Source organism: Heterodontus francisci, chromosome 15 (assembly GCF_036365525.1).
Source record: "Heterodontus francisci isolate sHetFra1 chromosome 15, sHetFra1.hap1, whole genome shotgun sequence".
Lineage (NCBI taxonomy): Eukaryota > Metazoa > Chordata > Chondrichthyes > Heterodontiformes > Heterodontidae > Heterodontus > Heterodontus francisci.
The window spans coordinates 87489885-87503418 of record NC_090385.1 but is presented as its reverse complement, the minus strand read 5'-3'; the positions used below and the strand labels follow the sequence as shown (position 1 = coordinate 87503418).

General features: G+C 43.3%; 1 protein-coding gene across 1 annotated transcript in view; it reads right to left on the bottom strand.

Annotated features, from left to right (window-relative positions):
• Positions 1-13534, bottom strand: part of si:ch211-26b3.4 (connector enhancer of kinase suppressor of ras 2) — an 867895-nt gene that overhangs the window by 768126 nt on the left and 86235 nt on the right. Inside the window, exon 2 of the mRNA XM_068047793.1 lies at positions 9045-9208. Within this exon, the coding sequence (XP_067903894.1) occupies positions 9045-9208 (164 nt within the window). The remainder of the gene's footprint in view (positions 1-9044; positions 9209-13534) is intronic.

Below are 13534 nucleotides of genomic sequence, written 5' to 3'. Positions count from 1 at the left end.
TCAAGGGGTCAGAATGGCTTTATACAAACTGCTGGCAGAAGAAAAATGGAAGCAAGTCGTGAAAAATTGAACATGTCTGTCTCTAGCATTTGTGCCATTATGTCTCAGGCATTTGCATCGATGCTCACCTCCATGGAAAGAGTGGCCACCCTCATGGAGAATTAGACGCGGTAGGCAATCGAGTTCATGCTTACCCTCACCAACGGCCTGCATACTCAGTCCGCCACTTTAAACAGGATGAAGAAAAGCTTCACCTTGGCCGTTCAGCACCTCACTCAAGTCCAGCAAAGTGCTCTCTTGGCTAGCATGGAAGTCCAGGTGGGCCATGAGAGAAAAGATAAAGAAAGGGCACATGGAAGTGGGGGCTCTGCTCAATTCACACTCATCTCTCATCCCTTGCCCCCTCCCGTTACTCAGTCAAAGCCCCACGTTCTGGTCCTGTCCCAATGGCTGAGCCTATCCCTGCACAGGTGCTGGTGGGGAAGTCTTTGCTCTCATGGGCTCCAACACCCATAGGACATCTGCCACAAGCATCCCAACTGTCAGAACAGGGGAACGAGCAGCCTGCCTCTAGCTCTGATGAAGCAACAGGGGTAGCGTGATGTAGGAATAATATAAAGCTAAGAGGATGCACAGGGGATTCACTTAGGTGTTTATAACAATGTCAATGCCATTATGTTTGTGGAATTGTAAATGAATCTAGCACTTTCCTTCAACTCTCCTGCCATCTCCATTTTTGCATTCCAAAATCCACATGGACATTAGCCTTCAAGAGAATGGTATGACTCGAGTGGAGGATAATCAAACTGTGTGAAAGTGATAGAAGTTTCATGACTGTGGGAATGACTTGCGCAATTGGTGATGTGGGGGCAGAGGGGGGGCAGTGGATGCAGCACTGGAGTGCCACATGGCTTCTTGCACTCAGTTTATTCTGAATCGTGCCTGTATAAGCCTGTCACAGGTGAATGGTTGCAGGCCTCCTCATGAAGTCCCCAGCATCACAGATGCCAGTCTTCAGCCAATTTGATTCACTCCGCGTGATATCAAGAAATGACAGAAGACACTGGATATTGCAAAGGCTCTGGACCCTGACAACTTTCCGGCAATAGTACTGAAGACCTGCACTCCATAGCACCCGCCACCCACCCCCCCGCCCCCACACCCAAGCTGTTCGTGTACAGCTACAACACTGGCATCTATCCGGCGATGTAGAAAATTGTCCAGGTATGTCCTGTACACAAAAAAGAGGACAAATCTAACCCAGCCAATTACCCACCCATCAGTCTACTCTCGATTATCAACATCCTTAGGGTTACCATTGACCAGAAACTGAACTGGAGTAGCCATATAAATACCGTGGCTACAAGAGCAGGTCAGAGGCTAGGAATCCTGCAGTGAGTAACTCACCTCCTGACTCCCCAAAGCCTGCCCACCATCTACAAGGCAAAAGTCAGGAGTGTGATGGAATACTCTTGCCTGGATGGGTGCAGCTCCAATAACACTCAAGAAGCTCGACACCATCCAAAGCAGCTCGCTTGATTGGCATCCCATCGACAAACATTCACTCCCTTCACCACCGACGCACACTGGCAGCAGTGTGTACCATCTACAAGATGCACTGCAGCAATGCACCAAGGCTCCTTAGACAGCATCTTCCAAGCCTGAGGCCTCTACCACCTGGAAGGATATCAGCAGCAGATGCATGGGAATAACGTCTGCAATTTCCCCTCCAAGCCACTCACCATCCTGACTTGGAACTGTATCGCCGTTTCCTCACTGCTGCTGGGTCAAAATCCTGGAACTCCCTTTCTAACAGCATTGTATGTGTGCCCCACATTGACTTCAGCAGTTCAAGAAGGCAGCTCACCACACATTCTTGAGGGCAATTAGGAATGGGCAATAAGTGCTGGCCTAGCCAGTGATGCCTACATTACATGAACGAATAAAAAAAGCACCCTGGCCACATCAGGCTCCTCCTCCTCATCTTCCTCCTCCTCTGAGGATGCTGAGCAGTCTGTATCTTCCCCCTCCTGCAGCCCCATTTCTCTCTACAGTGCCATGTTTGCAAGGCACAGCAGAGCACTAACATTCTGGACAGTCTTGCTGGGGCATACTGAAGGGCACCCCTCGATTTGTTCAGGCACCTGAATCACATCTTCAGCAATCCAATGGCTTGCTCAATGATCGCCCTGTGGTCATGTGGCTCTCTTGTACCTTTCCTCTGTATCAGTGGTAGGGGTCCACACAGGTGTCATGAGCCAGGTCCTCAGAGCATAGCCTTATCTCCAAGAAGCCAACCCCTCATTTGCGCGGAGATTTGAAAACCTGTGGGAGAAGTGACTGTCACAGAATGAAGGCATCATGGCAGCTTCCAGGATATCTTGCACAAACATGCATGATAACCTTCCAGTGTTCACATATGAGCTGAAAATTGAATCCAGCAAATATGAGACCCTTCTGTGTCTGACTGCCCTCCTTATCAGTATCAAAGTAGACATACATGAAGGCCTTGGTAAACATGACATCAGTCACCTCGGAAATACACTTGTGAGCAGTTGATTGTGAAATCCTTCAGATGTCATCAACAACTAGAAGGAGCTGGAGGGGAAGAAATTCAGGGCTGTGGCAACTTTGATGACCACTGGCCATGCTTGTCCACCTGGCCCTCTTGGAAGGAGGTCTTCTCCCAGGAGGCTGTCAATGACAGCAACAAGCTGCCATGAAAGCCACAACCTCCTGAGGCACTGTTGTTGCTCCATCATATTGAGGAAGCTGATCCTCTGCCTATAGACCCTGTGCTGGAGGTATCGCCTCCTTTGAACTGGAGCTCTGCACCCATCACCTCTGTCCTGTGGAGTGGATGCGGCTGCAGAGAAGGCAGCTGCTGTTGTTGGTGTTGGTATGGCTGCTGGCCTTGTTCTTCATCAGCTATAGCTGCATAAGCTAGTCCCATGCTAAGGCTAACAGCAGCAAAATTCACATCATCTTCAGCAAATTCCAAGATAGGTGAAATTACTTCCAAAAAGTTGAAAATCACCATTAACGCAGGGAAATCACACTCTCAGAACAAGTGCTGTGAGTACAAGCTTTTCCAATAGGCAGGGCAGCATTTATGCAGTTTCATGGTTTGAAGGCTTTCCAGCCTGTCAGTTTCATTGACCAATGGCTCGCCATGGGCTCTCACCTTGTTGACCCCGGCGAGTTCCATACAGCTCAGGAAATCTGCGCACTGGCTGTTAAAGACAGAATTCAGGATAAAGGCTTAATTAATTCATCATTTAAATATTCAAATGACTACTTAATGGGGGCTTCCTGCTCACCTCGGAACATGTCCCAATGAAACCCGGAAATGGGTGGGATCATGTCAGGCTTCCACACGCTGGCATTTTTTGGGTATTTAACGCCCCATCCGCACCCGAACTCACCTCCACTTGGCAATTAAAATTCTGTCACAGAGTCACAGAATGATGAAATGGGGATTTCTGTTCTGAATAGCTACCCAAAAGGCCATTATATAAATGCCTGCTTGTGAATACTGGGCAAGAACACCATTGGACTCAGTTGTAATGTCCTTCACAGTTAAGACAGCTTGCTGGGACTGACTGGGTTCATATGGGTTCATACATAAATAATAGCCACTTAGACAAGGTACTGGAGGGAAACTGTTGTCTGTGAAACTGTACCCGAGTGAAAAAATGAGAAAGGAAGACTTGCATTTTTATAGCACCTTTCATTACCCACAGACAGCCCAAAGCACTTTACAGCCAATGAAGTACTACCAAAGTGTAGACACTGTTAAAATGTAGCAAACACAGTAGCTAGTTTTCACAAAGGAAGGACCACAACAATGTGATAATGACCAAAAAATCTGGTCCATTTTAGTTGTTGGTAGAGGAATAAATATTGGCCAGGACACTGGGGAGAACTACCCGCTTTTCCTCAAAACAATGCCATGAGATTTTTGCATCAACCGATGAGGATAGATAGAGCCTTGGTTTAATGTTTCATCCAAAGGACAGTACCTTTGACAGGGCAGCAGCACCTCAGCACTGCACCTGCAGAGTCAATGAGGATTTTGCATTAGTTCCTGTAGTGGGACTTCAACTCACAACCTTCTGACTCAGAGGCAAGGGTCCTACCACTGAGCCACAGCTGTGGGTGTCAATGCTTTGCAGGAGAGAGAGGAGAGGAGAATATTGAGGAAAAAGGAGAAATACAATGGTGGATGTTTGTAACTGCAATTTCCTGGGCGAAGAGGCAGTGCACTTTCAAATGTGGAAGGACAGAAATTTCAAAAGGGCCAAAAAAATTACCAACAATAGAAAACTGAGGCAGTTTTTTTTTACAATATATTGTATTTAATATTTTAAGAAATACCTCTGAGAAATCATTCCAAAAAGCCTGAAATCCATTTAATTGACCTTCTCAGCATTCAAAAAATTCTAACGACCTTTGTATTTAACACCTAATACCCAAGAGTAGCAGTGTGTTCCATGTAGGTAACAGATGACTGACAGTTAAAAGCAGCAATTTAAGCAAATAGTTCTGATGAAATCATAAACCTTTTTAGAAAGTCAGCAGAGCCCTGACACTAAATTGTTACTTTAAACTCATTGACAGACATTCATCGGGCGACACAATGGCGCAGTGGTTAGCACCGCAGCCTCACAGCTCCAGCGACCTGGGTTCAGTTCTGGGTACTGCTCTGTGCAGAGCTTGCAAGTTCTCCCTGTGTCTGTGTGGGTTTCTGCCGGGTGCTCCGGTTTCTTCCCACCTCCAAAGACTTGCAGGTTGATAGGTAAATTGGCCATTGTAAATTGCCCCTAGTGTAGGTAGGTGGTAGGAGAATGGTGGGGATGTGGTAGAGAATATGGGGTTAATGTAGGATTAGTATAAATGGGTGGTTGTTGGTTGGCACAGACTCAGTGGGCCGAAGGGCCTGTTTCAGTGCTGTATCTCTAAATAAATAAATAAAAATAAATCATTCATTGAACTATATAGACGATTGCTTACACTCCTGTCTATGACTGATATTCCTGTTGAAAAGCATTTGTGTTTTTGCACTTAAGGTGAAGGCTGTTGATGAGGGAAATTTCAGGCACCCGTATCAAAATCAAGCACTCCCCAGTCAGTTGTAGTTCAGGCAACACACAGTAAAGCTCCTTTTACTGTCTATCAATAATGTGTCCAGGCCCTATCTCGAGACCATCTCTGATAGTGACGTTTATTTCCTGAGTGACAATTAATACCAAGTTAGTCAGATTCATTCTGCAAGCTCAAACTTATTTCACACATCCTTATAGGCAGCAGGCAAAGGAAATGAGTCTTTCATCCCATCTCTCTGACTGAGATTTGAATCTGGAGGTGAAAGGCTAATGTCTAACATTCTGCATCACCCAGCTCCTCAAATTATTCCATGGTCTCCACATTGGGGTAGAAGAAATAATGTGATGCTGAGCAAAGGAAAGATATAAATGACAGTAGAATGGATGTTGAAGGAACATGACTGACACAATAATAATACCACTGTGCTGTCTTCAGGAATATTAACAGCTCCCCTCACTATATTAGACATGAACATGACATATTCTTTTAGGGGCCCTCAGTCATACCTAAACTAAGTAAGGTACTCTAAAGTACAGAAATTACTGTTGTTGTAAGATGTTGTTGTAAAAACACTTCAAATATTTAAGGGAGGGTTACTAGCTTGAAACCAGTCAATGTTCCCTGCTCCTATATTTTCCTATGGATAATTGTCTCCAAAGGACAACAAACAGTTAGCTCTCACAGTTACCTGTAAATGCCTACATTTATATTTAGCACTCATTCATAGAACTTCTGTATGTGTTTCTCAGAGTGGGAACAAAGTTGATGACACAAATAAATTAAATCATGAACGATTATAGTTGAGAAATTGATTAACATGTTTGCACAATATTCCTTTGTCCACCATTTACCGATTTGAAACAAACAAGTTAATGCCCAGTTAAAATAGTGAAAGAGAAATATTGTAGGAGTACCACAAATGACCAGTAGCTTTAACTTCACAATATCTATCCTCGTAGCGCACACATATCACACAGAAACATCACAATGTCATTGAGCTACCTCAAATAATCATCCCCAGGCTCACTTTGAATATCTGCCCCTCCATCAACATTCATCTCCATGTTTCTGTGACAGTACACAAGATACCATTTGAATTCATATGATGCCAACAGTAAAAAGCTAGGGAAAAATGAAACTACAACATTGTTCCAAAATAGTAGATTTCACAATGCTACATTGAAGAATAAAAGTTGCTTCAACGTTTGAAGCAGAAAGCAACTGGAACACTCCATAACTGTCACATTTACACAAGGTTGTCAATATACTATCACTTCAGCACCATTTGCAAATTTCGGGTCCACATAATGCACAAAGCAACATGATTCAGCAGTCAGATCCCAATCAGCCATCTTCCATCCACAGAAGACGAAAGGTGTGGGGCCAGCTCTAGCAGTTAATTTCACATTTGGGCTTCATGCTAAATGTGTTATAGTCCCAGACTACATGTGGAACCACATTTCTGAAGCACCCAGGTGCTTCACAGACCTCCTAGGATGTTGACAAACTTGGTCTGGAATCTTTTCTATGTTTTGAGAGAGGATTGACTCTGTTTTCCACTGTACGTCTTCTCAAATTAAATATTAACCACCCAGCAGCAGAGCTCTCTGCATATGCATTCAACAGCTGAAAACTGACAAAAGCTCTGCAAGCATGCGCAACAGCCTAAAGCAGACACGTAAGGGTCTGCAAGGAAAATGTTTCAACATCTCAGATTTCAGGTGACTATATTAAGCTCTCCTTTGTGCAAATCTTGAGTACCGTAATTTTATATCATCACTGATACCAGGTCATTTATTTCAAAATTATTTTTCCTTAAAATTATCTGTTTATAACAGTTGTTGATCAACAACCAGCAACACAATGTTAGAAATGATTAATTGAGAATAACGTGTATAAAAAAACTAAATATTATGTTTATTTTACATTAAAATATGCTTGCCTCTGGCTAAGTTAATGCAGATCTGAATTTTCTAATTACTTCAGATTATCATACATATTAGTGCTTGAGACATGAATTTTCTGCTGCTATCTCATTTTGTCCCACCCCCAGTGGCTCTGCACTGCAGTAATTCAATGAACAGGAGCACTTGGGCTGCAGCTGCTACTATAATCATTGTCGTGTCAAGGATCGAATGTCTATTGGCAGAAGCTATCCAGTGACTGCAGGATCTATTTAATACAGAACTACTGTCATGCACAATACACATTAGTTATAATAGAAAATGTACATAAACTGAGATTGATTAGTAAATATTTCACATTCTCTGGCTTAAAGAAGTAACACTACCAGAAGCAAAAATTAATAATTTACTTTCCTCTCTTGCTGAATAGTGATCCTCAGCGAATTATGTCATTATTTCCTATTAGAATCAAATTCATAAAATTTTAATTCATGTGGCCAAAAAAATGACTTTTATATAATGCCTTACCGCATCTTCATAAACGTGCTTTAGATGCAGTGAATACTTTGATGTGCAGTCACTGTTATGTAGGTTAACATATTTTGCTCAGCTAGATCCAATAAGCAGCAATGAGATAAACGCTCAATTCCATGTACAGTATTGGTGAAGGAACAATGTTGACCAGGATAAGACTTCAATGGTGACAAAGGCCCTAATTTTAACTGCCTCCCCTCTGGTGAAAACAGGTGGGGAGCCAGTTAAAGTAAGGTGAATCACATACCTCCTCTGATCCTGCTACCTTCCCGCCATGTCCCAATATTAACGTGCTCTTTTGAGCAGGATACCTGCAGGAAGGAAGCAGCGTTCTATTTTAAATATGCAGATCTGGTCCAATGTTGTCATCGGGTTCTGGTCTGCAATTGTGGTTGAAGGCCTGAGCAGAGTGTGGGGGTCACCATTGGCTTTGCAATAAGGCAAACCTGTCGGCAGCTGGATTGTGAAGCAGAAGAAACTGAGCAGATGAGTTTAAAAGTTATATTTTAGGTTTCCTTGTGAGCAACAGGGGCAGGAGTGTTTCTCTAGGCCTTACTAGGAAACCTTGGGCCTCCCTTGTGCCAGGCTACCCCCTTCCCGATCTTTGACCCGATCCTGCCCCTCACTCCTGGCCCCTGCCAAGAGACTTCACCCCACCCCGATCCCTGCCAAGAGACTTCACCCCATCGCGGTCCCTGCCAAGAGACTTCATCCCATTGTGATCCCTGCCAGGAGACTTCACCCCCCCTCACCCCTCCAACCCTCCTGATCCTACTCAGAGACGTCTCCATCTTCCAATCCCTGCCAATATTCTTCTCCCACTACACTGACTGCCAGGGACTGTTCACATGGTTCCCTCACAGCTGTGGCCTCCTTCCACCAGATGCCCACTCACATCCGCTGCTCAGCAAGTCAATCTGACCGGATGTCAGGCTGGACTCTGCAGAGATTTATTTAAATGATAACTTGCATTAAGATTGGCAGGGACTCCACCTCCTCGGCCTTTCAGGGCTTGTTGTCTGCTGCCAGGATCTCACCACACCCGAGTGAAAATCAAGGCCAAAATGTCACCAGTGAAATTCCTGATAACGTATGGTTAGCCATGTACCTTGCTTCAGTTAAGTGCCAGCTGTGGCTAAGGGGCAACACTTTCACCACTGAGTTAGAAGATTGTGGGTTCAAAATGCACTCCAAAGAGTTGGGTCTTTAGGCTGACATGCTCAGGAAACTGGAAATTGGTGGCTGCATTGCCAATGATTTTCAGATATGTAATGGCAGCGAGTGTCAACACACACTCAAAAGGTTACTCCTAATCAGTAGTGTATTATCACTTTTAAACCAAGAAATAAGATGCCATAATGAATAGCCACTAGAAAAGTAATAAAGCAATAGTTAACCATATTTTCAGCAACCAATTGAGTATCATGTCCAAATGGTGGCTGCAGTCTTTGCTGCTTAATAGCAGGGATAGGTAAAACAAAAGATGAAACTGGAACTTACTAATGCACAGAGCAGATCAACTGCTTCCAAGATAAGTTCCTGATGGCCAATGCGTGTAACACCTAACTCCTCAAGCTCCTGATGTGTAATGTGTAAAAGCTGATCTCCATTGATCTTTTCTCTTTCAAAGTTCTTTATATATTGCTGGAGACAGTCGTCGAGCCCTGTGCACAACATTGAAACAAAAAGAGCATGAGTACTTCAATGATTATCATAGAATCATACAGCACAGAAAGAGGCCATTCTGCCTGTGCCAACTTTCTGAACAAGCTATCCAATTAGTCCCACTCCATTTCTCTTTCCCCAAAGCCATACAAATTTATATCCAATTCCTTTTTGAAAGTCACGATTGAATTTGCTTCTACCACCCTTTCAGGCATTACATTCTAGGCCATAACAGGTTGTTATTAAGGTATGACATGATCTGGATTCACTCATAGAAACTGCAGATCAGATTTCAATGATTACAACCTAATCCCAGCCTGCTATGTTGCTCTGAAAATGAACTCACTGCAGTGTAGTAAGAATAGGGATGCTCATCTTAAGTTATTTGGTGGCCATAGTGAACTATAAAGTTAGATATTGGCACATAAATTTAACGGCAAGGCAGCAATTCCAAATGCAGGCCTGTCCAGAACGTGCATATCCCGAAACATGTTGTACACAAAATGACTGCATTACATTGACATGCATGCAACAATTCATTTCTGTTGGCGTGGCAGAACATAACTAAACTGTTTGCTTTCTAGCAATAGCAGCACATATATTTTCAAAGTATTAGAATGAATTCTGCAAAAATAAATATTCAGGGATATTCACAAGCAGAATTGAAGGTGCTAACTACCAAGCATCCTTGGTTCTTTGCAGCCAAGTTCTGTTCCCAGAGGGCAATGACAGATGCTAGTTATAATCAGATACCTTGGCAGGAAACTATAAACATAACAGTACAAACAGTTTACCTTTTATATCAATGTGAAGAAACAAACTGTTCCAAACACAATGTTACTGTGCTTATTTTAAAATACCACTGGCAGATCCCTCCACGTCTTTTGGGGGGACCACTGCTGATTACTGGCATCTGAGACGTGACCGGATGCAAGAGCTTCTAATCCTGTTCTGGCAGTTAATCATTGTACGCTCATCATACTTAGTCCCTTTATTGCCATTACCATTGAGGGATCACCACCTTAATTATCTCTAGCCTCCTATTCACCTATTGAGTTGAATTCTAAGTGGATAGTTTAGCAAGGGTAAACCTTATCAAGAACCACTGACTGAGAGTGGGAAAGTGTAAACAGGACAGCAAAGATATGTATGGTGATTCTTAAAATGTATTTCTATTTTCAATGGTTGAAATCAATAGCAATACAGGCACATATACATAAGTTGATCTCCAAGGCATACTCACAGGATCTTTAGAGGACATGGTACTATGCAAAGAAGTAAGCAGGCTGCAGTTTGGAAAACAGATGCTCAGTCTTCAAATATTTGTGAGGGATCCAGACACCGTTGACCAGAAACCCAACTAGGCCAGTCACAAAAATGCCTTGGCTACTACAGCAGATCAGGGGTTGGGTATTCTGTAGTGCGTGGCTCACCTCCTGACTGTTGTTACGAACGAGGCGGGAGGAAGGCACTGTTTATTCTAGTTCCACTTCTCCACGGGTCACAACATATATTTAAATTTTTCCCACTTACCGATACGGTCAATCATCGACCTTATTTTTATTCCAGAATAAACCACACCAACCAGGTTTCTTTACTAAACAACATTATCAGTTTACTATAAAACAAGTCTTAACCAGTAATGAAGTAAAGCACAAACACACACATTGAAATATTAAAGTTCCTTTTTTACCTTAGCCCCTCACACTCACACACACACATACACCAGTTAACTGGAAAAATAAAGAGATTTTTGTTTTTAGAGCTCTATTACAGACAAAAAACCACTTGGGCTGAATACTTTTTCATTCTTGAAGAAACAGCAGATGAGATACTTTGTGTTCCAAAACTAGCATACAGTCTGGCCTCCGAGTACACTTAAATGGGTCACTGGGATCCTTTAGAACAGTTCTCTTCAGGCGGCGTTGAGAATTAATTTAGCAGGCTTTTCTTCAAAGACAGGAGATGAGATGAGTTGACACAGTGGACTTCTCAGGGTCTTTTAGAGAGGTGCTGGAAAGCTGAGCTGGGTTGTGGTCTTCTCTCCTTCCTTGGGAATTCTCTTCTCCCCCTGGAAGTGCTCTTCCTTTTTATAGAGTTCCACCCTAACTCAAAAGCGAAACCAACAACATGAGGTCAACCTTTTGACCTCCATCAATCTTGACCTATCACTTCTTTGTAAACAACTTCTCCAGGTGTCCAAAGTCCTCTGTTGTTAATTGTGCTGGAAGTCAGGTGGTTTCCTGGAAAGGCTTGTTGTTGTTGTTGCTGGAAGTCAGGTGGTTTCCCGGAAAGGTTTGTTTTCCTCACAAGACCTCTCAGTATCCCTTTTAAAAAACAATCCCAGGGGCTGTTTTTCAAAATCAAGTGGCCTTTACATGACCCTCTTTGGAAACCCCAAAGTTTAACATCTCTTCAATCTTTCAAAAATGAATCCTCAAAAAATATATTTAACATAAGAGTAATTTTTGTAACACTGTCCAAAGCCTCTCCAATTCAGAAATATGATGGAACAGTCTCCATTTGCCAGTATCTTCAAAAATCAAAAAGCTCAACATCATCCAGGAAAAGCATTGTGCTGGACTGCCACCCCATTCACTGGCTTTAGCATCCACTCCCTCTACCACCAGTGTACCTTGGCTGCAGTGCACACCATTTACAGAATTTACTGCAGCATGCCACCGAGGCTTCTGCAGCAGCGCTCCCAAACTCATGACTTCCATCTCCAAGAACAATGAAAGCAGCAGGTGCAGTGGAATACCATCACTTTCAAGTTCTCCTCCAAGTCCCACACAACTCTGACCTGGATATATAGTGCCATACCCTCATTGTTGCTGGGTCAAAATCCTGGAACTCCTTACTTAATGGCACTGTGGGGGTACCTTCACTTCATGGATTGCAGCAGTTCAAGGCGGCTCACCACCACCTTCTCAAGGACAACTAGAGAGTGTACATAAATCCCTGGTTTGCTGGAAACAACAATATCCCAAGAATAAATAAAGTAACTTAAGCAGCATTGGGAAGTAAGCATTTGTAGGGGGAAAGACTAATTTTGGGATAGTAGGAAACAGTTAAAGGGGGAAAGTAGTGAGGATTTAAAGGGATTGTGAGTACATGAAGTAGTGATAGCACTGTCCATCTCGGGAGATGATGGACTGCGCATGGGGTGTAATATCACTTCTGGATTGAACATCGTCTGTTGTGGCTCTAGAGGTCAACTTGTGAGTGGCAATCCTTTCTGCAGCTGACACAGATGAATAATGTTGGCCCAAGGTCGACTGATGCTTTTTTCCTTCTGCCGGGAGTAATAGTGAAGGGACAAGGAGTAGTAAAGGGGGTGCAAAGTTTGGGGCCGTGATCATTTGAGTATTAAGACCTACAGGTGAAGCTAGAACACAGTATTACATGCATGCTAAACAGTAGAAGCAGCAACCTATAGACAGAACTAAGCCATCCCACAACCAATGGATCAGATCAAAGCTCTGCAGTCTTGCCACATCCAGTTGTGAATGATCGTGGACAATTAAACAACTAACTGAAGGAAGAGGCTCCACAAACATTCCCATCCTCAATGATAAGGGAGCCCAGTATGTCAGTGCAAAAGCACTTACAACCATCTTAGATGCCAGTCTTCAGACAATTCAATTCACTCCACATGATATCAAGAAACAGCTGAAGGCACTGTATGCAGTTAAGGCTATGGGCCCTGACCACATATACGAACATAGGACTTAGAAGCAGGAGTAGGCCATTCGGCCCTTTGAGCCTGTTCCATTATTCGATAAGATCATGGCTGATCTGGTTGCGATTTCAACTCCACTTCCCTGTCTGCACCCATAACCCTTGACTCCCTTGTCAATCAAAAGGTTAGTATGCAGGTACAGCACGTAATTAGGAAAGCTAATAGAATATTATCATTTATCACGAGGGAATTGAATACAAAAGTAGAGGGGTTATGCTTCAGCTATACGGGACATTGGTGAGACCAATTCTGGAGTACTGTATACAGTATTGGTCTCCTTATTTAAGGAAGGATGCAAATGCATTGGAAGCAGTTCAAAGAAAGTTTATTAGACTGATACCTAGAATGGGCGGGCTGTCTTATGAGGAAAGATTGGACAGGCTAGGCTTGTATCCACTGGAATTTAGAAGACTAAGAGGCGACTTGATTGAAACATAAGATCCTGAGGGGTCTTAACAGGGTGGATGTGGAAAGGATGTTTCCCCTTGTGGGAGAATCTAGAACTAGGGGGTCACTGTTTAAAAATAAGGGGTTGCCCATTTAAGACAGAGATGAGAGACATTTTTTCACTGAGAGGGTCGTG